Below are 23,095 nucleotides of genomic sequence, written 5' to 3' on the forward strand. Positions count from 1 at the left end.
CTATTTTAATATTTGATTTATAGTTTTTTTCAAGTTAATAAAAGCCCCAAATTCTGTAGTTCAAGCTTCTCGGTTGTGAGGATTTGCTGCTTTTTCTTTTGTTTTATTTAAGACATTTGAAGAGGTTTCCTAAAGCCTGACATTTTATAAACCAAAAGATGAATCTATTCATCAGTTGCAGCCCTAGCTCAGTCGTTTATTGTAGCCATGTTCTAGATATTGTCAAATATAGAAAGCAAAGGTCAGGGCTTCACTCGACATGATGAGGAGAAGGATTTCTACCTTCAAGATGCCAGGCGAAACGTACAGCATTGTACAGTATATTGCCCTTGTTGCATCAGGTTTTTAACACATGTGGTCAGGTTTACACGCATTTCTTAGCTGTACTTGAAAGTATCTTGATACATGAAACATCAAAGTCATAGATGTGCTTGAGAAAGGTCAGAAAAGTCATAAATGTTCAAGCTTGCGTTCACTGATAGTGTCACCAAGACTGGTCAGACGGGTGCCCAACCTGTACTGCAAAAGTGATACATCCTGTGTCTCATAATGATTGTACCACCGTCAGACCGCTAACTACATCAGAGATCATTATCAGGGATAGTTCAGTTTGCAGTGCATAAATCCAAGGACGTAATCCTTCAAGAGCACCCCGACCTCATCTTTGACCACAGTATGAAACAGCTCAAATGACGACTTATGATAAGCCTCTCTGTGCAACTGATTAGATTTCAAATTTCACAAAAAAAAAGGAACAATGTGCTCTGTGCTGGTTGTGGTAATGAGGCCAAATAGCTGTCACTGTTAAATGCTGCGAGGCAGCATCTCAAGTGGCCCTTTCCTGGTCACATCACCCCCATTGAAATACCAACAAAACAACATCAGATACAGTCAGGCATGGTGCAGTTTCAGAGAATTAAACAGAAATGAGCAGTGGGTGGGTTGGAACAATGGCTACACTTGGGATAATAAAAGAAAAAATGAAGGCTGAACATCTCAGAATAGCCTCGCTGCATGAGACCAGCTTTTATCTTGAATGTAACAAAGTTAAATTGAGTCATTTAAATGCAAATAATAATAAAGATGATCAGGGCTGCAACTAACAATTATTATCATACTTGATTATGATGTGATTCATAATAACCTGTATAACCCTAAGGTATCTTTTATTTTGTCACACTAAATATATTCAATTTACTATGATGTGAAGCCAAGAAAAAGCAGCAAATTGTCACATTTGAGAAGCTGGAGCCATCAGATGTTTCACATTTTGGCTTAAAAATGACTTAAACAATTAATCAATTATCAGAATTGTTTTGTAAATTTTTGTAAATTTTTTATTCATCAACCAACCAGTTTCCAACCAACCAATCCCCCTATCATTGCAGCTCTAACAATAATACTAATAATACAGTATCTGTGGCACCTAATCCTAGTAAATATTTAGTTTGAAAAAATTAAGAAACATTATTAATAACATTTACTATTTTTGTCTTGTGTAAAAAAGACTTAATACGAATAAGAATTATTCAACACTGAGCAGCACAAATTGACTTTTCATTTCACAGGGAAAACAAATTTCGTTTCGCATCACATTGTCTTTAGAGCGACGTAAACAGTGATCCTAAACCACTACTTCCATTATTGAAGATGCACAAGCTGGACTTGACTCGATGCCTGCTTCAGAGTTGTTCAGAGTGCTTTGTGGTACGATACTGTTGGAGATTTCAGGCCCTAGCGACCAGCTCTGGTCCAGCGTTGTCAAGGAAACTATGAGGAGGGGCGGGGGGTGGGGGGTGCTGTCAGAGCGCCCACTCTCTGCAGCGGTCTCGTCTTTCAGCATTCATGCACAGTGAGACGGTTTCTTTTTTTGACAATGCCAGAGAGCGTATCAACATAATATGATGCACTTAGGTACTTGATACTTGCAGGAAAATGAGAACGATGGTTATCTCCCTCCCTGGTCACCTGTAACATTCATTGTTTGGCTCAGTGTGTTTTTACAGGTTTATAAAGCACAGCTGGAGCTCCTAATAGAGCAAGAGTCAGTCTGCTTGGCAGGAGTGACCTTCTCTATAAAAGCTCACAACAATCACTGTTGTGCAGTTAATGCAGCTAATGTGCCAAGTGTCTTCACTTTCAAGTAATGTTACGATCTTGTTTTCAGGCTGCTCTGTCGCTCCTGATGCTGAGGAACCCAATTTTCTCCAAGTCTCATCAGCTGTCAAACTACCACTACTCAGGTCAGTACTATAAAGATATCATTTATTAGTATTTCAATAGAACTTTAGCTTTTTTTTTTTTTTTTTTTTTTTACCAATAATAATAAATGGATGTGATTTGCTTAGATCTGAAACAAGTAATCGTTTCAGTCATTTTTCAAGCAAAAATACCAAATGTCTGATGTGATATTACATTGATAAATATGGGGTTTAGACTGTTGAAGGTCAGTTTTCAGTATTTTTTGGCATTTTATAGACCAAACAGACAGAACAGTCGACAGATGAATTGATGACCAATTCTAATGATTATTGGCAGCCCTAGATTTATTGAAGCAGCGTCTTCTGTGAGAAATGATCCGTAAAAGAAAGTTGACTAAACTGATCACCAGTCATTGCCATCATTTTTTAGCATCCTTTATTACCTCATGTGATAAGACCCCATCCATCTGGTGCACAAAGAAGCTCAAAACAAATGCTCATAAATAGTTGAAAATCCAAATTTCAGCCAAGATAAATTCCTGCTTTATCTGTGTATGTTTGTGTTTATATTTGTGCCTTACTTAATAATCTTGGATGTGTGCAGCCTCCCCCCCAAAATCTTATTACCAATAAACAGTGATGGACTCTCTGAGCCTCTGCCTCTAAGCAATGGCAGCTGCAGTAGCGAGAGTGTGGTGTTGCTGTTGATGCTGGTGGGGGTAGTGGGGGACTATGGAGGATTGTCAGGGTCAATGTGATGAGGAAAGGAGGGGGGAAGAGGGGAATAGGCTGGGGGGGGGGGGGGGGGGGGGGGTTGCAGCATGTGGCTAATCCCAAGCAGAAGACAGGAGAGCCATTGTTTATCAAGTGATTTGAGTGAATGTGTGTGTGGTTTTAAGAGGGGGGTGTTTGGGGGGGCACTGAACTTGTCTAGGTCTCAACACAACCAGGATAAAGATACTTGCTATGTGATTAAGTGTTTATAAACTGGCCACTAACACGCTGTTTCTCTCTCCTCTCTGTTGAAACGTCTTCCTCTCCCTCCCTCAGGATCAGACAGCTGGACGGCAGCTGAGAGACGCCAGTTCAACAAAGGCATCACTGCATACAAGAAGGACTTCTTCATGGTGCAGAAACAGGTACGCGTGCAGTTTCACAGGGCAGGGACAGCAAAATCAGATGCGTCATGCTGCGACTCAGGCCACCTAGCTGTGCAATCAACAAAACTTCCCAGTTCACACAGTGTGCACATGATAATATCCTGTGGCGGGGGAAAGGGAAATATAGTCACTCTGGAACAATGTGTCCTTCTTGTTTAATCATTTCCAGTGTCGCAATTAATTATTGCTTTTCCACAACAATGCAAAACTATTCAATTTTCTTGTTTGAGTCTCTGTATGCACGTCAGTCACACACCACTTCACCAACAAGTGAATTGTCAACCTGTGGGATCTACTGGGAGATAGATCAGCAACTGATTTTATAATTGATTATTTGTTCCGATCATTTTTGGAGCAGAAGTGCCAGACACTTTGTGATTTCAGCTTCTCAAATGTAAGAGTTTGCTGCTTCTCTTTTTTCTTTTTTTCTTTTTTTCATATGTTGGTAAAGTCATTGGTCTGATGATTATATGAAAGAATAAAATAATCTGCAGATGAATCAATAATTGATCAAACTGCAGCCCCAGCTGAAGGAAAGCTTCTCAGATCAAATCAAAAATGTTCCTGCTCCCCAATTGCCGGAAAAATGACTTCATGTGCTCAATAACATGTATTGACAGGGCGTGTGTGTGTGTGTGTGTGTGTGTGTGTGTGTGTGTGTGTGTGTGTGTGTGTGTGTGTTTTGACAGGTGACCACTAAGACGGTGGCGCAGTGTGTGGAGTTTTACTACACGTACAAGAAACATGTCAAGATGGGCCGCAACGGGACGCTGATCTACGGAGAGGCAGAGCCTTTGGAGAGCAGGACCACTGAGGAGGAGATGGACCACAAGGTCAGTTAACAGTGCAGTAACGTGTTTTGTTGCTGATATAAAGACGTAAAGATGGTCATTTTAGAAATTTAAGCTGTCGCAGAGATGATGACGATCCTGACATAAAGCAGGCCAAAGCGCTTCCACCTACCTCTGTCATGGAAACAACCAAATGCAATATGCAAAATAATGATATATTATATATTGAAGAGATTTTCCTGGAAGCTAGAAAAAACTTAATCTAGTTATAAATCATCACAATGAATGTGACTTTGTTTAACCGCAGGGCGATATGATTAGACATGAAACAACAGCAGCGTTTTATTTAGAAGTGAAACTGCAGAGCGTCAATTCAGAAATATCTATATCTATATTGACCAGCTGAGTCTTCAAATGAACAGCGTGTGAACGGCTGCAGCTCACTCCACCATTTACTAACATTAGATGCAGAGATTTCCTTCAACCATGGAAACATTGCAGGTGCAGTATGCTGGTTGTTATGGAAACTGTGCTACATAAGTACACGGCAGGAAGTTTTAAACATCCTCATCATCTTAATCAATTAACCCCCTTTACTCTGCAGTATTTACTGCGTAGCCTTGAAAAAAAAATACAAATACTTCAAAACCAATGTTCAAAAGAGTTGCAGTGTGAAAGGCATGTGTAACACTCCACGACAGAGATGTGTAAATGAGCATGGAGCTGTAAGTTTCTCTCCCAGAGGCTTATGTCTTCAAACTCTACCTCCTCGGGCCAGCAGGGCTCTCACAGACTGGAGCCGCAGCGGGAGGAGGACAGCAGGAAGTGGGAAGGATCAGCTGACAGGAAACAGGATGTCGGCCCCACCAGGGTCACACACGCGCTGCAGTCCACTGAGAACGTGAGTGTGAAATTGATTATTGGCTCTGCATGGGAAATGAACCAGTAGCTGAACAAACAAATAAAACGAGTAGATAAAAGGATTGAACAGGTCTGTTTTATGACATCCACCATCATGTTCCTGTTAATTCATAGATAAGATAAAAAAAAATGTTTTTAGAGAAAAGCGATTTCACCCTGTAACCTATGAGATCATTGATTTGTACTTTTTAACAATGGCCAATTCTGTAGTCTGTCTGTAGACCCTGACACGTATGAAAGAGGCATCTGTTTTTTAAAAGAATGGTATCCATAATGAAATGTCCTTGTCTCCATGTTTACTGAGTCACTGTATTAACCCAAATATAAAACGACCTCCCTGTTTTCCCACAGAGGTTTTTAGAAAAAAGTATTTTTGATGATTTAAAACACTTTCAGACTTCTCATGTTGGGAAAGATTCCCTGAAGTACCGATAGTTTAAGAGTAAAACAGTCTTCATCCTTGAAGCCTTTTCTCTTATAGAAGTGAAACATGAATTACTTCCATCAAAGCTTGATGTGAACCAGGAAATATAATGTACGTTTCCAGTCCCAACTTCGACTCTTTGTTTGGGTTTGAAGGTCACATAAGCCTTTTTTCAGACATGGAATATGTAACATTACTGGATTTATCTACTTGTTAAAGCGATGGCATTTTGTCATCGAGACATTCAGGCGTCTTTTTTTACAGTAATGTTAATGTTAACTATGCTGCCTGTTTAATATTCAATAGTGAACGAGCATTGAATGACAGGAGTCTGGACTCATGTTTAATTCCTGTTTACTCACATGCAGTATGGAAAGCAGCTGGCTGGATGTTCTTTCGTTCATCCATAAGTTTGCATGTAAATTAAAAAAAAAAAGGGGGAGAGACTGTTGGTCAGATTATCGTTATAAGAGGATTTTTAACCTCTTGTGACCCAGTTGATGCATTATGATATGCTGCTTTGCCCTATGAGTGAGAGAGAAAGAGGAGTGACCAAAAAAGCGAGCGTGTACTGTTTTGCTCTCTCTCTCGCTCTCTCTTTCATGGATGACCTGAGCGATGACAGTAAGATGACAAATACATTTTATGTTTTATGTTAAAACAAAATTGTCATCACAAGTAATGCGTCTGAAGTAAATGGCGCGTTCTGTCTGCCTGTCGATCTCCTCCTCGTTATTATTTTTCACACTCTTTGTCTTTTGAGCGCCTTCATTATGACATTCAGTGACAGCAGTAATTCTCGGCTCGGCTCGAGATTATTTGCTCCGTCTGTTTTATGCAGTAAAGATGTCGCAAGACTCTTTTGACTGGTTTTCCTCACATGGCAGCAAAATATGTTTCACAGGCCATCAGAAAGTCCCTCAGCTTGAACTGCGCTCTCTAAGCACTTGATAGGCTGAATAACTCTAAAAGACTCTCTGTAGACTGACTCAACGAAACTGGTAACTGGTGAGCCTACCAAACCTTACGGCTACAAACAAATGCCTGTTATACAAAGACCTCCCACGGTTCTTGGAACATAACCAAATGATCCCGATGAGAAACCTCAGCTTGCCTCTTCAGACTCCACACTTTGTCCTTTTGAACTCTGCTGGACTTTTCCTGGTGGCTGGTTGTTGCATTTGCTTCCCCCTGCTGGATGTGTAGTGGGGATAACTTGGCTGACATCAGCCCTCTCTGGATTGTGTAACTCCACGATGTCTGTCAGTAAACAATGACTAGACAAGAAACATTTATTCTTCTTATTTACATTTCATTTCATCATTAAGTACACATCAGTTTTTGGGGAAAGTACCAGGCTGCATATGTTGCTGTTTTGTTTAACTGTGTGTCCATATGTTTGTTTACTGGCACATGTTTGCATGCCATTGTAACACTATCCTACATAAAAGGTGATCGTAAAGTAGGTTCAGGCTCATTATTTTTTCTCCTAAATGCCCTCAGCGACTGTGTTAAATTCGAGCTTTCATGTTAACTCCACCTCTCTCTCTTATTGTGTTTGTGTGTGTGTGTGTGTGTGTGTGTGTGTGTGTGTGTGTGTGTGTGTGTGTGTGTGTGCAGCCCGGGACCGTCCTGATCATGAAAGGCCAGGACGACACGGGGAGGGACCAGCCGCTGTCTCGGGTCATCCACGCCCCTCATCCACCTCCTCCCAGCTCCAAAGCACGCTACGATGGCAACGCACGCCGGACGAGCCCTTCAACAGGCAACAAAGCCTCAGCCGGGCAGGAGGGAGAGTTCCCCTGCAAGAAATGTGGCAGGTCGGTGATCAGAAATGTCACATCAGTCACCACTGTTGTGTTGGAGACGCCGGTTGGGCTCTGTTTACTTATGCAAAGCTGACAGCAGCAGTCAGTTGAGTTACATAAGCAGCCTTAGACTGAACTCTCCAGATATAAAATGCAGAATTTCTGCAGGAAGTATTGCTAATGACATTGCCCACTTGGAATATGTATTAGTAAATAGAGGCAAGTGTCTTGTGGTGTCTGTTTGAAAGAATCAAACTGTCCTGTCATGCTTTGATTAAATAACAGCTCGTCCTCTGGCAACACCGGGCCTGTTATTGCCAGCCGTGTCCTAGCAACTGAAACACAGAGTAGACGGGGCACATCACGCCTCTTGTCAATTCAGCTCTACCCAGTGACATGACAAGATCTACTCTCTCTCTCTCTCTTTGAATACTCACCCTGCTCAAAGTGTGCTCATTATAGAGCGTCCACCACCGCAGAATCTGAAGAATTATGTTACAGGAAATCCAACCGGGGTTTATCAGTCACTTCCACACTCTGCAAGGTCTAGATATTGCATAAGGATGGAAAAGTTTGTCCCAACACACATGAGTGCACATTTTGTGCAAGTACAGACCCACTGCTGTGTCACATGCTGTGATTTTTATTTTAGAACCAAACTGATAAGTCCATTACTCAGTCGACAGAAATTTTACCATCGAACTCTATCATCGTTTCACGGAAAAACATTTTCTGTTACCAGTCTCTTAAATTTTTTAGATTTTCTATAATTTATATAAGTGTAAATGAAACTCTTGAAGACAGTTGGTCAGGCAAAATGAGAAATTTAATATATCATCTTGAAAGTTGTACTAGACATTAAGGAGACATTTAATTAAAGAAAATAATCCGCAGGATGTTGAATTGAAAAGTGATAATGGCCTAGTGGACTGTCAGTTACCCAGCCCTTATCTCCATGCATCATACTGAGCCTTCACTTCAATGTTTATGGAGAGGCAAAGAAATATGTAAGAACCATTCACACACGGTGTTGAACAATATCCAAAATAATATCCATACAATACATATAATGATTTTACAGAACTGGTCAGTTATCATGGTGACAGTTTGTCTTCCGTTGCAGCAATTGTAAAGTAAACAGTGGTATCTGCCAGGAATGTGTGCTGGCATCCATTTGATTGGCCACCGCAGCGTGACGTGGTGGCAAAGGTTGAGCTGAGTTTAACTTTTATAACGAGTACCCTGTGCCCCCTCCCCACCCCCCACCCCCCGCGTTGGCACCTCCGCTGTATCACCTCATTTAAATGAATGAGGGGGGATGGGTTTTTATTTCAGGCAGTGCTAATGTCAGCCTGAGTGCAGCCTTAGTCCTGCTGCTTGCTCTCCTGCACAGGTTGAAGTTGTGTGTAGGTATGCTGGAAAATTCATCAGGTGACCAGACTACATCAGCTAATAATAATGATTCAGATTTGCCTTTTGCTTTCTCTTTTTATTAATTTATTTTCCTACAGTGCTCTTATTGAAAACCTTTTAGAGAAAAGACCTCTCTGACCTCCTCTGTCCTCCTCCTGCAGGGTTTTCTACAAGGTGAAGAGCCGCAGCGCCCACATGAAGAGCCACGCCGAGCAGGAGAAGAAGGCGGCAGCGCTGCGTCAGAAAGAGGCCGAGGAACGCGCGGCGGCGAAAGCAGCAGCCGAGGCCGCCGCCATCCTGGCTGCACGGCAGCAGAACGGGACGCGGCAGGCGAGCGGGGACAGCACCAACGACGACTCGTCAGACAGGGAGGACGAGGACGATGAGGACTGGCAGTGAGAGAAAGGCTGCACCCTCTGATCGTGGGGTGGTTTGTTCTCTGGGATGGGAGGAGGAACTTTTTTTTTTTTTTTTTTAAAAGATGAAGAATCCCTCCTGTGAACTCTCTGTACATTTTGTGGATCAAGAAGACTTCCGTTGCTTGGCACATTCAGGGACAGATTTACTCCTGTGTATGTGTTTGAGTGTGAATGTGTGGACTGAGTGAGAGCGCGTGTGTGTGTGTGCGTGCGTGCGTGCGTGCGTGTGCGTGTGTGTGTGTGTGTGTGCGTGCGTGCGTGCGTGTGCGTGCGTGTGCGTGCGTGCGTGTTAACTCACCAACGCCCCTTTACTCTGCTTGAAAAGCTTTTCAGGAGTTACCTCTCTTGGTCACAGGGCTCGGTCAAATCAAAGCCATGCCGCTCCTCTCGGCGCTGTCCTGCCCTCCACGCCAGGCCGCGGCCTTCCTCAGCACTTTGAGTCTCGCCCTGCTTCGTTTGTCAGGCGTGGAACTTGCTGGACCCTCTTTTTTTTCTCTCTCTCTCTCTCTCTCGCTCTCAATGAGCCACAGCACGCGCTTGCTTAAGCTGCGTCCCAACTCTCCGTCATCGGATGAAGTTTTTTGACGAAGTGAACGCTGAAATCTGACTGCTGGGAGGAGGGGGGGTGGGGGTGGGGGTGGCGAGTAACAAACGGAGGGTCGTGAAGATGGACAGATGGGTGGATGGCCTTTGTAAACTGTTGCCTCTGTTTCGCCGCTCTTCTGCATTCAAGGCTGCCAAAAGCTTTCTCAGACGCATGATGTGCACCAAATGGGTTCCCTCCCTCTGTGTGCGTTGTTCATTTGGGCTTCAGTTCTGTGAATCTCCCCTTCAGCCCTCGTCACTTTTTCTAGTTCAGTTTGTTCCTCACTGTTGATGCCTTGGATGTTTTAATGCTTTTTATCTTGAAATGACAATCAATTTTACACTGTTGTTGTTTTTTTATATGATATATATATACAGGTAAACGTTACTTTTTCTGCCTGTGTAGCTATATATGGCTATTGTTGTTGTTTTTGTGAATATTCTTGTTGATGATTATTAATATTATTATTATTATTATTATATCCTGGTTTTGGCTGCAATTTAATTGAGCGCTTTTTTCCGTACTTGTCCATAGCTTTTTCTTTCTTTTTTTTTTCTTTTTTCTTTTTTTTTTAATTTAAACAAAAAACAAAAATAATGCTACTTGCTGCCTGTTTATAACTGTGAGATTTTTTTTTTGGAAGCCAGACATGAAGAAAAGGCAGAAACGTATGTGCAATAGAACAAGTAGATCCCCCGTTACCAGAGTGTCCAAGTCTCCCCCTCCCTCCCCCCTCCTATCTATGTCACGCTTGCGCCCGGCTGCTCTGGATGCCTCGCTGTCAACCCTTTAACTGATAGGAGGCTCTGACTCCGCAGGTCTCTATAGATACACAGAAAAGCGGGAAAGACGACAAACAGCACAAACTAATTCAAGGCACACTTATAAATATCCATGTTCCTGGCACAGCCAGAGCCAGAGTTGACTTTTTATTCTTGATAATAAATTACTGATACAAACTGGCATTAAGAAATGCAAAAACATTGTTCGATGCAAAACAAATTCAACTCAAATTTTTCTAGTTTTTACAGGAGGTTTTGAACTTACATTACATTTCCCATTTACTCCTCTTAGACTGGTATTTTCTTTGTTTACTATTTCAGATTTACCTCAGACTGTAAATTATTGATCATCAACGAACAAGGATTGAGAGGGGAAGAAGCATTCTTTACTGCAAACCACACTTAACTCAAATTTCCCTGTTTTTAACAGGGAATTCAAAGTTTTTACAGGAGGTTTTGAACTTACATTTGGTCCTGTCCCGGCCTTTCAGTCCGAGATCTACACTTTAACCACAGACTGTTATTAATTGTTTTAAAAAAAAAAAAAAAAAAAAATTACTGTTACAAACAGGCACTAAGAGAAACTTTACTGTAAACCATACTTAACCCAGATTTGACTGGTTTTTCTATGGGATTCTGAATGGGACATGAGACTTAAATTTTTTCTTTGCTTTTAGAATCAGATATCAACATATAAAATGTGATCAGTTGAGTTTACTTTGTACACTTGCCACAAAGTGTAAATCTTTGTCAGTTATTATTTACTGTCATTAACAAACAGACGTTAAGAGGCAGGATCATTCTTTTCTGCAAACCATACTTACTCAGCTTTTTTTTTTATTTATTTATTTTTTTTTTTATTTTTTTTTTTAATACAGATTCTTCCATTATCAGATTAATTTGCTTGGTGTCTCTTAAATTGAGATCCTTTAAGCCAGAGAGATGAATGATATTGATTTTCTCTTTTGCCGGCATGCAAGAGTGTCTGAAACTGCCTTTAGGTCGTTGTGACACTGACACACTCCGATGAAACCTTGACTTTGTGGGTCACCAGTTACTGAAGGGCTGCCTGACACAGCTCATGTATGAGTAAGGGGAAACTATAGAATAATTGAATGAGAAAATGTGCAATTAGTAACATTGAAATGTTAAATTGAATTGTCTGCCAAAGTATGGTGGTGGTTTGGAAAGAATTTATAGTATCAAAAGTTCTCGGCTGTTATTAAAGGCCAATATCAGCTCCATATTATCATCAGTCTAACCGTACAATGTGTATCTATGGTTGCCTTTTGTTCTGTTTACCTTGTTGCTGATAGCAGGCACTGAATTGGACTATGGAAACAGCATGTTTTGATCTATCTCTCTCTACATATCTCTATGTTAAGCCCTTCGGCCCAGAGCCAGCTTCTGTTGCCGTAGCAACAAATGGGTTAAAGGGTTATTTTCCTTTAAAGGACAAACCACAGTGGGGAGTTGGGGGAGAAACAGCTCCAATTACCAGTTACTCCACAAGTTAAACCTGGGTCTATGCACAGACTGTGTGTATGTGTAAGTGTGTGTGTTTTGGTGAGTGGACATACTGTTTAAAGTGTGTGTGTGGATGAGTGCTTTGAGATCTAATGTTTAACTGTATGCCAGTCAGTGGAAAAAAACAAAAAAAAAAAACAAGATTTGCAGACTGTTCACATGTTTGGTATGTTAATTTATATTTCCTTTTTATTTGGGCTTTTCTTGAGGTTCTCTTGAGGGGAAGTTGTCATGAAAAAGGGTTTTCAAGCTGTTTAAAAAGCAGAATTATGGTTGACACCGAGGCCACGACTCACACACAGCTGTAAACTTTCCTCATTTCATCCAGTTGGTTAAAGGAATTTTGGGGGTAAAAAGGTTTATTTAGCTAAAGATTAGAAAATATATATGAATGAAATTCTATGTTTGCATACTTTTTATGCTATTTTCATATGGGGTTCACACTAATGAAAACAGAAAGGAATCTCAAGTGCTTTTTACTACAGTGTAACTTATTTGTTTCGATTTGATTTTTACCACCTGTGTTTTTAGTAATGATTCATGAAGCACTGTGTATTAAAGTTTTAAAATATTCAGCAAACTTTTAAATGTGTCATTTTCTTCCTTTCTGTGATCCAACTCTATTCCAAACATGAATGAAATTGACAGTGATGTTGTTGTTGTTGTTGATGCCATTTCAGCGCAGGGCTCGTTCAAGTTGCACAAGGGGGCAGCATTGTTGCAGCTATTCATGCAGTGGAGTACCTACAAAGAGCAGAGGGGGGGCGCTGTTGCAACACCCACCAAGCTGTGATGTGCTCTGCTGCATGGAAGTGTCTCATGGTTCTGACAGCTTCATATTCAGATGTGGTTTGTTTAATGGAGACCTCATTTAAGTCTGGCATTCATACAGTGGTTTGATGTGTCAAAGGTGTCAAGTGAAATTTATTCATTCGGCACAAAAATCACAAGATTGTCTCAGAGAGCTTCACAGGCTGTACAACATACTTTGAGTCTCTCTGTTACTGTACTTTTTAATCCTTTCTGTAATTTTTAAGTTCACAATGTTAATAAAACAATAATCAAAATTTCTGTTGTGCCACTGTTAGCCAGCCAGCTAATTTTCTTTCTCTGTCTTTGTTGTACGTATGTCGTGACCTTTTAGACAGCACTGCTGGCAAAAGATCAACAATAACAATAAAGATGGGAAAAAAACGGCTATAGATAAGAGTTAGATAAAGTAAAGCACAGTTATTATACACCCATTATATTGGATTACATCGCAAACTGGAGCTGCAACAGAGAAAAGTACATCTTGTTCCCTGGTTGAGACCCTGTAACTTTGCTCTTTTTTGCCCAAAACAAGTTGTACTGTACAATAATCTACTGTATAACTGGGTGATACTTCAACATTATGATTTATTGGAGCTGTATCATGAAGATATAATCACATCATGTTACCGATCTGCAGCAACAAGCAGGTTGTAGTTGAAATTAAAAAAACTGAAGTTCTTGTTTTGCATGATGAGTTGAGTTTAAAACACAGGTTACTGAACGTAAAGTTGGCTATTTAATGGGATTTTATGTTTTATTATGGTATATGCAGTAAAGGACTTTGTCTTCTGTCCAGGTTATACAATTAACATCTGCCACAAAAAAAGGTTTCTTTCCTAAAACAGTTTTTTATAATCATTCATCCAGAAGAATGAAGGACATTTTACCAACAAAAGTATAGCCCTTAAATGATCATACAAGAAAACTCTCACCTCAATCACAAAATCTGTAAACCATCCTGTTTCTTTAGCTTATAGTGTACCTGAAAGCAATTTAATGTTTATTTGTACCTCACATGATGCTCTGCATTGTTATTGTTCTTCATAGGATAATCTGTTCCAAACATTATTCAGTTTATTGCATCTGTTTTTCTTTTTATTCAGACCTGTTGTTGTTCTCCCTGGTGTGTTTTTGCTTCCTTGCTAAACAAAAAACAGCAGAAAAATGTAAAGATACAGGCTACAGGCAAGATACAGGAGCCATGTCTTAGCGTATATGACTGTGACCGTGTAGGATGGTTAGGATCTGACACTGAAGATAAAAAGATGAGGGGAATTGCCAACTCCCACTAGCTAGCACCAGGGCGAGCAGCAGGGCAGTCCGGGAAAGGCAAACAAGAACAGCATGCGGCTCAGATGTGTCCTTGTGTACTCTTTTTGCCTGTTCCAACCCGTGGGAGGAGGAAGAGGAGGAGGAGGAGGAGGAGGAGGAGGAGGACAAATAGGAGGGATGAGAATCGAAAATGGGAGGAAAAAGGCATCTTAACTTTATCTGACTATCTTACAGCTGGAGAAAATTAGAGATCAGAGTGAGGGATTAGAAGACTTCAGTGGGAAACACTCAATCACAAAATTGCACGAAAGCTCATTCGTATCCATCTCAGTGTCATTTGACTTTGGAAAAACTGCATTTATCTTTTACATTTAAAAACACACTCTTGAGAAATTCCTCCAAATTAATGATAACTTATATGTGCGCTGGTACTGCAGAGCATCCATCAAATAGTCAGAGAGACCACAGGTTATTTATCATGTCCCTCATGCAATCAGAGAGTCTCCAGTTCCTCCTCAAGGCTTTGCACATGTCCAAAGAGAGCCTGGCGAACGTGGCCAGGTGCTCTCCCGCTGTGTGTGTGTGGGAGTTAGAGAGAGGAAATTAATGGGGGGATTTTTCTTTTTTTTTTTTTGCCCTTACTCTCAAACACTCATCAGTTCCATCATTATGCTCAAGCCCAGTATGATACTGTATGTTCCTGGCCATCAGAGTTGAGTCAGCAGGAGCCTGTGGCCAATATCCTGCCAAAGCCTGGATGGATCTGCCATAGCAAGTGTGAGATGTCTGTGAAATATAGCAGCTAAAATCTGTAAGATGTTTCCAGCTACGGTAAGGCTAAAACTAAGGACTCTCTCCGGTTAATTTATTGAGCATTTTATAGATTTTAAATGTCAGAAAATATTGAACAATACCTTGGACATTTTCCATAGGTTTCACTGAGGATATCTTGTTTTCTAAGGTGATTCCCAGACACTGGAGTGATTTTGTAATTAGAAAACAATTAGTTCCAAATTAAATACTGGGTTTAGACACTTTCAAAACGATTGTTGCTACTTATCCCGTTTTAAAATCTTTATTTAAAACAGAATTAACAGAGTAAACCTTCGAAATAGTTGTTGATTAATTTTCTAATGATCCACCAATTGCTTCAACGCAAGGTCCAACAAGAAATACCGGAGTTGTACACTTTTCTTTTAGACACAGGGGGAGGAGGGTACAAAGTATGTGAAACAGACTAAACTAATGTTGGTGTTCACAGTTTAATTGCACTCTAATAGGGCGGCCCTTGTTATTGAAGCCGCTAGAAGCCTAATTAGAAGTGAGGCATGTTTGCCAGATTCTTAGCCTTTGGCTCAAACTGGGGAAAAAACATGATTGATGCACCGAAATGTTTTTTTTTTCTGTCTTTTTTTTTTTTTGGAGACCCAGGCTGAGGCTCTAAGGCCTGGCTACCTCATTATCTACCCCAGCACAGAGGCTTCCTCCTGGGCTTGGAGTTGCTGATGAATCCCCACTCTGTGTGTGTTTACAGGGAGCTGGCTGCCATACAAATGTTCATGGAAGCAGCTCCTCTTTTCTGCACACACACACACACACACACACACTGGCTCCATATTAGCAATTACAACGCCAGAGGGCCTATTTATACACATCTGCTGAGATGGGGCACTGCAGTGGAAACAGATACATCCAGCAGCTCTAATCAACTGCAGAACAATCCTGGTGAATGAGATGAGAGGGAGGGAAGAAGGAGGTAGGGGGTAATGTAAAGGGGGAAGTAGGATGAAGGGGGATTTATGGAGGGTGGAAAGACAAAAACAAGGGAGGCAGCAGGTAAAGGAAAGGAGAGAGTAGGGGTGGGAAGGAATCAAGGAGTGGAACAGGGAGGGATTGTGAACTGAGGGAGTATCGAGGCAGCCATGCATATTCAGTGATGGAAATGAGGACCAGATTCTGCTCAGTAACCAGTTCTCATCCCTCCGACGCCTGAATGGTCATCCAGCACAAATGAAACTCTGCTGGAGCCTCTGGATTGAAACGTTCAGGTTACTTTATCTGTTACTTTGGGCATTTAAAAAAAAAATATATATATATTTTTTTACTATAATAATAACGTGTGCTGTTGGAGGTGGGGTCACGTGACTGCTGGGCTGGAGAGCAGCAGGAGAACAGGTGTGCTAACTGGGCAGCTCACACAGGTGCCTCGGATGTTCTTTGTTCTTTGCCCTTTAGCTGAGCTGCTCCCTCACCTCATGTTTATTTTGTTGTTAAGTAGTACATCTTATCTCTTTGGTTCGTTCTCACGTGATTATGTATTCAAAGTTAGAATGTATTGATGTATTGATTTTTGATTCAGAATTGTTCATTGTTGTTGCTTTAGTTAAGATAATATGATAAAAATTTGACCTGTATAACCACTCTGCTGTAACTACTCACACCTGACCGAGCGCAAGCAAAAGATTAAATACTTTGTAATGGAACCTGCTGACTGCTTCTCCTGCTTTGCTCATTTCATCAAGTCCAGTGTAATCCTGGAACGCATACGTGTGGAAAATTACATTTTCATTTTCAAGTTTACAAGATCATTTGAATAAGATCCCCCAGTAGGCTTCCATAATGACTTTAATATTAATAGTTTTAGCCTGTTGTTTTTGTGCAACAGATGCTTTGAGGATGGAACACTATCATAATCATGGATTGTGCATTTAAAGGAGAACAAAACCCTTTTTAAGAATTCACATTTCTTATTCATGTGCCCCAGAACAGATATTTGTGAACATGTAGCACTCTCCTCTAAAGTAAGAAACCAAAGTGAGAGCCTTAAAATGTGTAATGTCATCCCAGTTTCCCCTATAACAGTTAATGGGGCTTTGATGCTGTGAGACCATAAAATGTTTGTGTAGTTTCTTACACCAAAATGAGTCTTTTATATCTTAAACCATATGTCCAATTTAAAATATGGATGCGACCTGTTAGGAGGTACACTACACAGCTACTGTAGATTATGGGGTTAGTGACGCATTTCTCCCAGTGGCTCAAAGTAATTTCAGCTTTATGACTTCAGTAGCCTGACTGATGAAAACAAGCCTTTGGCTTTTTTATAATATGACATTTGTAAGTCTAAACTTCCAGAGTCTGTTTTTCTACTGTATTAGTTCATCATTTGCACTCATTAGCTCTTAATGTGGGGGGTTCAATTAAAAAGTGCATTCAACATTTCCATTAGTCACTTATGACATTATGATATCACATGATATTTTAATGGAATACACATGTTGACACAGAACAAAGTCAGTGCCCTTGTGTCGTCTGTGGAGGATCTGAGGACTCTGTGATTTCAGGACAGATCATATAGACTTTACTGTCCTTGGGGACAGGAATAACATATGTGACATTTAAGCCTTTTATCTAGTCAAAATTGCTTTCAAATGAATGAACTGTATGTTTATGAATGATGTGATCATTATTTATTAGTATCTTGAACTTCATGCACAGCTGCTGTAGGACTTTTAGCTCCACTTCCCGCTGCAGTTCATGGGTTTTAGCTGAAGGTTATGAACTTTGAATGTTCCTTTATGGATTTTGTGTCACTTGCAGCTGAACTTCATGTTTGCTGGTTCACTCTTTCCTTTCCTGTGTGTCCATGAGACAAAGAGGCAAAACTAGTCGCAAAACCGTGATTGTCTACCCAGTCTCAGCCGAGTCATGTGAATAACAGCATAAGAAAAGTAAACTGTGCAACCATGGATGTAAACTGTGCAACCATGGATGTAGGCCTACTGTAAGACATGTTAGGTTTAAGTGGGGAACAAACAGACACCTGTACCAGACGGTTGAACAGGAAGGGGAGGGGGAAACACCGAGCAGAGGTGAGGTCTCTACTCTTTGCACTCTGCCCTCATGTGGGGATTGGTCAGTGTTGGCGCCATTACGGGTTTAAATACGGACGACAAAAGAAAAAACATGATGGCGTCAGTGAACCTCTCATGGCTCAGTGTGCAGTCCGCGGTCAGTAAATAAAAGAGTCGGATCGCCTCCTCTTCATCACACCGGTCTCCAGGAACCCGCGTCCTCTTACATCCTGTTTGCAAAAAAAAAAAAAAAACTACCTGGTACCGCAGGTAAGTCCAGTTTTAAAGTTTACTCTCAGAGATCTTATTTGATGGGGAAGATGTCTCACTGCTATGGTAAAATCACAGGGTAAACGATGGGTTGAGTGGAACTGAAACACTCATTGTTTGGGAAAAGCGTGACTCAGCACAAAGTTGAGACACCGAATAAATTGAACTGAATTTTTGTTGTCGCGTGAACCAAGTCATATTTTTTTGTTGCATGATTTTGGTGTTGAGGTAAAATATTACATAGACTGTGAAATAAGTGCTTTTGTCAACACAGCAGAAAACCCAGTGCTCAAAGTTCCCACACAGTGTGTAACGTTAAAACCTGGATCTGATTGGACAAGTGAATCAACAAGAAAAGTACAAGCAGGATCTGCTGATGAAGGCAACAGAACCACCTGCCCTCTGATTGGACTCTGCTTTGAGATTGGACTGGAAACTACAACTAAATTAACTATTTTAGTGAGGTTGTATTTGCCACTAAACGGTGCCAGCTAGAATTAGGCGTACGGGGAAATAGGTTCTCATTTTCATTGGCACCAGTAAATACCACTTAAACCACAACCAAGTACTGTAACGTCTTGCACGTCTCCATTCAATGGGACAACAACATATGCAAAGCGTTAACAGCGTTCAGGGTGCAGCATCGGCATCAGCTCACAAACGTCAACATACATTTACACTTAGCACAAGTAGGACAATGAAACTAGGCAATACCCCTAAGCTGGCATTTTTCATTATACAAGTTGAACTGCGGAAGAATTATACTTCATGCACAGACCATTACTGCCTATGTAAAGCAAAAAAACTTGTCTGACATTTCTATTAAGAATTAGTAATGATTATTTATTGAACCATTTTAAAGACTGTTTGTTTTTATTTTAAGTGAGTGAATGTAAACAAAGTAAACGCTTGATTTCCTGTCCATGTCTCTTTCACGCTCTGAAATCACACTAACAGGTTTAAGAGCTCGAAGAGAAGAGTGGAAACGGCACAGACTAAAGATTATTTTCTCAAACACACTTCATAATTTTTAAGTGGTCTACTATGAAAAGTCCAATCTTGTAGGGAAGACAGATGTTCAGTAATAGCAGAGGCATGCGTGTGTGTCCATATCAAAACCGACAGGCCTGATTTTTATGACTTTCACGGCTTCACACATCTGATACAGTTTTCCAGTCTTCATGGTTACACTCAAGGCTGTGAAATACTCTTTGCTATTTCTCCAGTTGTGTTGTGTTCTCTCGCTTATTGTCTGTTTTACTGAGAGGAGCATGAGAAATATCCTGTAATAAAAGAAGATCAGGAAGGCCAGACGTGCGGTGGTAGTGAGAGTGAGATCTTTTACAAGACGTCATGAATCTGCTGCCTCAAAACTGACGTCTCAAGTATAAGCAGTGGTGAAAATACATTACATACATATTTACTTAAGTACAAATTAGAGTCACTGGACAAAATCTTGACTAGAGCAGTAAAACATTTCCCACAAATCAATGCATCAAACGTCAGTCTGGTATTGAATACTTGATCCTTACTGGGTATTTTTCAGTCTTGCTAATGGCGTTGCTCACGTTGGTCCTGAAATATCTGAACAACTGCTAAATGGATTGCCAATGATATTAAATACATTCATTTCCCCCAGATGATGAATCCCAGTGACTAGCACCAGCACTCTGCTTTATGATCAAACACCTGCCAAACTAATAACATAATAATCAGCCTCTGACGCACAGTTGTTTAGTGCTAATCATAAACATACCTACAACTTTTATTACTGTTATTGATATATTCACATTGTAATTGTGAGGATGAAAATGTGAATTGTTTGCACATTGCGCCTGGATTGCGTTACAGCTGTCACACACGTTCGTGGGAGTTTGAGCCCAGTTCATGACAACAGGGTGATATGTAATGTTTCCAGCCCATTCATCACAGTGCGGACTGGGAGGTGATGCAGTGTTCACATTGCTCTCCACTACAGTGTCTTTTGTCATACCACCACTAGGAGACACCAAAGTCAGAAAGCTGCCGACCCTACACATACAGCAGGAGCTCTAAAAAAGTCGTTGATTATGGAAATTTTGGAAGTTTAAGCCTGTTTATTTATTCTTTGTAATTAGTTTATATTTTATTTATTTTTTGTCTGATTAATGTGATTTTTAATATTAAAATGGCAAATTATTTTTATTGGTTTGCTTAGCCACTCTTTACTTGGGATTGATTATATTTCCCCTCACGCCCTGTCAACTAATCTGCACTATTTACAACCTAACGGGCACACCCTTCCTCTCTATTCCAGATAATTGATTTATAACCTGACTTGAGGAGTCATGCCCACCCATGTCTGCATGTATGCATGAGTTATGAAGGCCGTCGGATGCTTCTACACTTATTTTCCAGCCCTTAATAGGTTTATTGGTCTAATTTTACAGCTTCATGACTGAGGGCCTCTGATTCATGCTGACACAGCAGGTCTTCACTGGCAAATTACTCTGGCTTCCCTCTCTTCCTGCTCGACAGAAAAAGAAAAAAAAAAAACACTGGTAACGCTTCACTTTGAGTGCAGTGTACGTCAACATAAGTGCTTTATAAATGTGCTTACCGCCTGCATCATGCTTTCATTATGATCGCGACAGGAAACGATCCTCAGTTTAATGCATAAGGCTTCAACACCATGAATGGAGTGTGTCCTGTGAGACCGTGTCTGCTCCTTCTTCTTGTGTTTGTTGTGTTTTTAATCGAAACATTTCTGGTGCATTTACAGTGTGACCACTATAATAACGGTCACATCTTAAGCACCGGGACTCCTTATGAACACTTGACTAATGCCGCAGGTTTCACACAAACATCTGGATGTGTCGCCATGACTACAGAGATGCAGTATTTCTTGTGCAAAAAAATCTGAGTGAGAAAGAGAGAGAGATATTTGAATACCAAAATGAGAACTATAATTATCCGAAGAGGAATCTCAACACACTCCACCAGACCATGTCAAAACACTGACTATTCTGCTCCTCTTAAAAACCCAGTGCATTCTTACCCTTCTCTCATGCAGATATGAGGCTGAATCTTACTTTAAAAAATATAGATGGATCTTTTTGGTTGTTTTAAAAATGCATTTGTTCATCATATAAAAAACATTATAGCAAAGACCGAAAATGTGTAGGCTGAAGCCATTGCTTGTAAAGCCGACCTCTCTGACAACACAAAGTTTACAAAATGTATGAGCAAGCTGTTTTTGTTTTGCATTTCGCAGTCAGTTTTGAGAAGAAGCTGAAAAATGCTTCTCTGCCAAACATCCCCTGCATGTTTTCATCAGTTGCCTCAGTGTCTGTGGCCTCGGTCGAGATTTTCCTGTGACACTGAGCGTCTTTGTTGCAGAGAGAAGGGTGACAGCCAGACGGACGGGCACACTGGCTGTCTGTTGGGGCTTGTTTGTGTCTGTTGCCATAGCAACTGTCAGGCTGCGATGGCAGAGGCTCGGTGGAAGCGGCGGCTGCTACGTGATTCATGGACTGAGGGCGGCCGAGCAGAGCAAAGGTTTGGCAGCCGAGCTGAAAAGGAACCAGAGAGGAAGCATCTGGTGGATCTGCATAGACTCATGCTGGCCTCAGCTGCTCCAGCTGCTACCCACAATGCACCAGCATGAGCCGGGTTCAGGTTTTAAATCCTCTAAACCTGTGCATTGTTAGAATATATTCACCTGCCAAATGAAACATGACTTAAACTGAGAATGAAAGTGGATTCTTGAGTTTAGGAACAGTCTTACAACAAGGTCCATTTAGTAGTTGTTCAGGAGCTTTCAACTGTACGACACAATCTTCCTCAGCAGACGGCGTTTGTCCAGTTGTCACAATACCATATATGTTAAAACTGTGATTTAACAGCGCATCTTGGGAAATTATACTTGCACTCTTCATCTGTTGTTGTATTTAAATGCACCAATGTGATTTATTTGTTGGTTTAATTTGTACTGATGGATTCTATTGTTCAGTTTCATGATTGTAAAATCTTAGGACCATGCTGCAAATAAGTGTTCTCACTTTAACTCACTTTATCCCTCGGATTGGTTTGTTTTAGGAGATCTGTAAATCATATTAAAAGCAGCGAGTACATTTCTGTGTTGGTTTTAAAGTGGAGAGAACAGCTACTAAATCGATCATGAGGTGGTTGCTATGTCGTCTTCTGTTTCCAAAGGCTAGAGTTCAATCTTAGTTTTTAAGCCCAAATCCTTAAAGTGCTCAGAAAAATGGTGACTTGACTGTCTATACCTGAACCTGAGAACTGAACAAACTTCTCCTGCAGATGAAGACTGTGAGATGTGTTGAAAAGCTCTGAGAACAGTTACTAAATGGACCTTCAAATCAGATTATTTTGTCAACTCCTGTTCTCACTATCAAGAATGGACTGCAACCCTTAATATTAGCCAGTTTTTATGAGTTAATCACGTTTTGTTTGTAAATAATCATTAGTAAATATCTGCAGCAATTAAAATGCATGACAGCAGGGAATCCATTTGCTGAGGAAGACCATGAGACATGACTGAAAGCTCCAGAACCTAGACCTTATGTTGAGATTATTTTACCAATAACTATGACTGTGTGCTGCTTATGGTCAGATGAAAATCTTGTGACTTTTATAAGTTAGAAAAAGTTTCATGTCTGTTGAGGACTTTTTGAAACACATAAAAATACATGATGGTGACCATATAAATAGAGTTTTCTCTATATCTTGAGAAGTTAGTTATAATAAAATAATTTTTATTATTAAGGGCATTTTAACTTATTTGATTAAAGCATAAAAGTGATGTTACTAGATAATACAGGGCTCAAGGATTTCATTGAGCCATTGGGTAAT

General features: G+C 40.6%; 1 protein-coding gene across 5 annotated transcripts in view; it reads left to right on the forward strand.

The window, feature by feature from the left end:
* Window positions 1-12,612, forward strand: part of mideasb (mitotic deacetylase associated SANT domain protein b) — a 28,463-nt gene extending 15,851 nt beyond the window's left edge. For 4 of the 5 annotated variants that reach the window (XM_056394257.1, XM_056394258.1, XM_056394256.1 and 1 more), the window contains exons 8-13: window positions 2,168-2,243; window positions 3,252-3,340; window positions 4,051-4,194; window positions 4,931-5,053; window positions 7,118-7,317; window positions 8,880-12,612. In XM_056394257.1, the coding sequence (XP_056250232.1) occupies window positions 2,168-2,243; window positions 3,252-3,340; window positions 4,051-4,194; window positions 4,931-5,053; window positions 7,118-7,317; window positions 8,880-9,117 (870 nt within the window). In that variant the 3' untranslated portion in view covers window positions 9,118-12,612. The remainder of the gene's footprint in view (window positions 1-2,167; window positions 2,244-3,251; window positions 3,341-4,050; window positions 4,195-4,930; window positions 5,054-7,117; window positions 7,318-8,879) is intronic. The other variant, XM_056394260.1, reaches the window with a different exon arrangement.
* Window positions 12,613-23,095: the final 10,483 nt, after the last annotated feature.

Source organism: Seriola aureovittata, chromosome 13 (assembly GCF_021018895.1).
Source record: "Seriola aureovittata isolate HTS-2021-v1 ecotype China chromosome 13, ASM2101889v1, whole genome shotgun sequence".
Lineage (NCBI taxonomy): Eukaryota > Metazoa > Chordata > Actinopteri > Carangiformes > Carangidae > Seriola > Seriola aureovittata.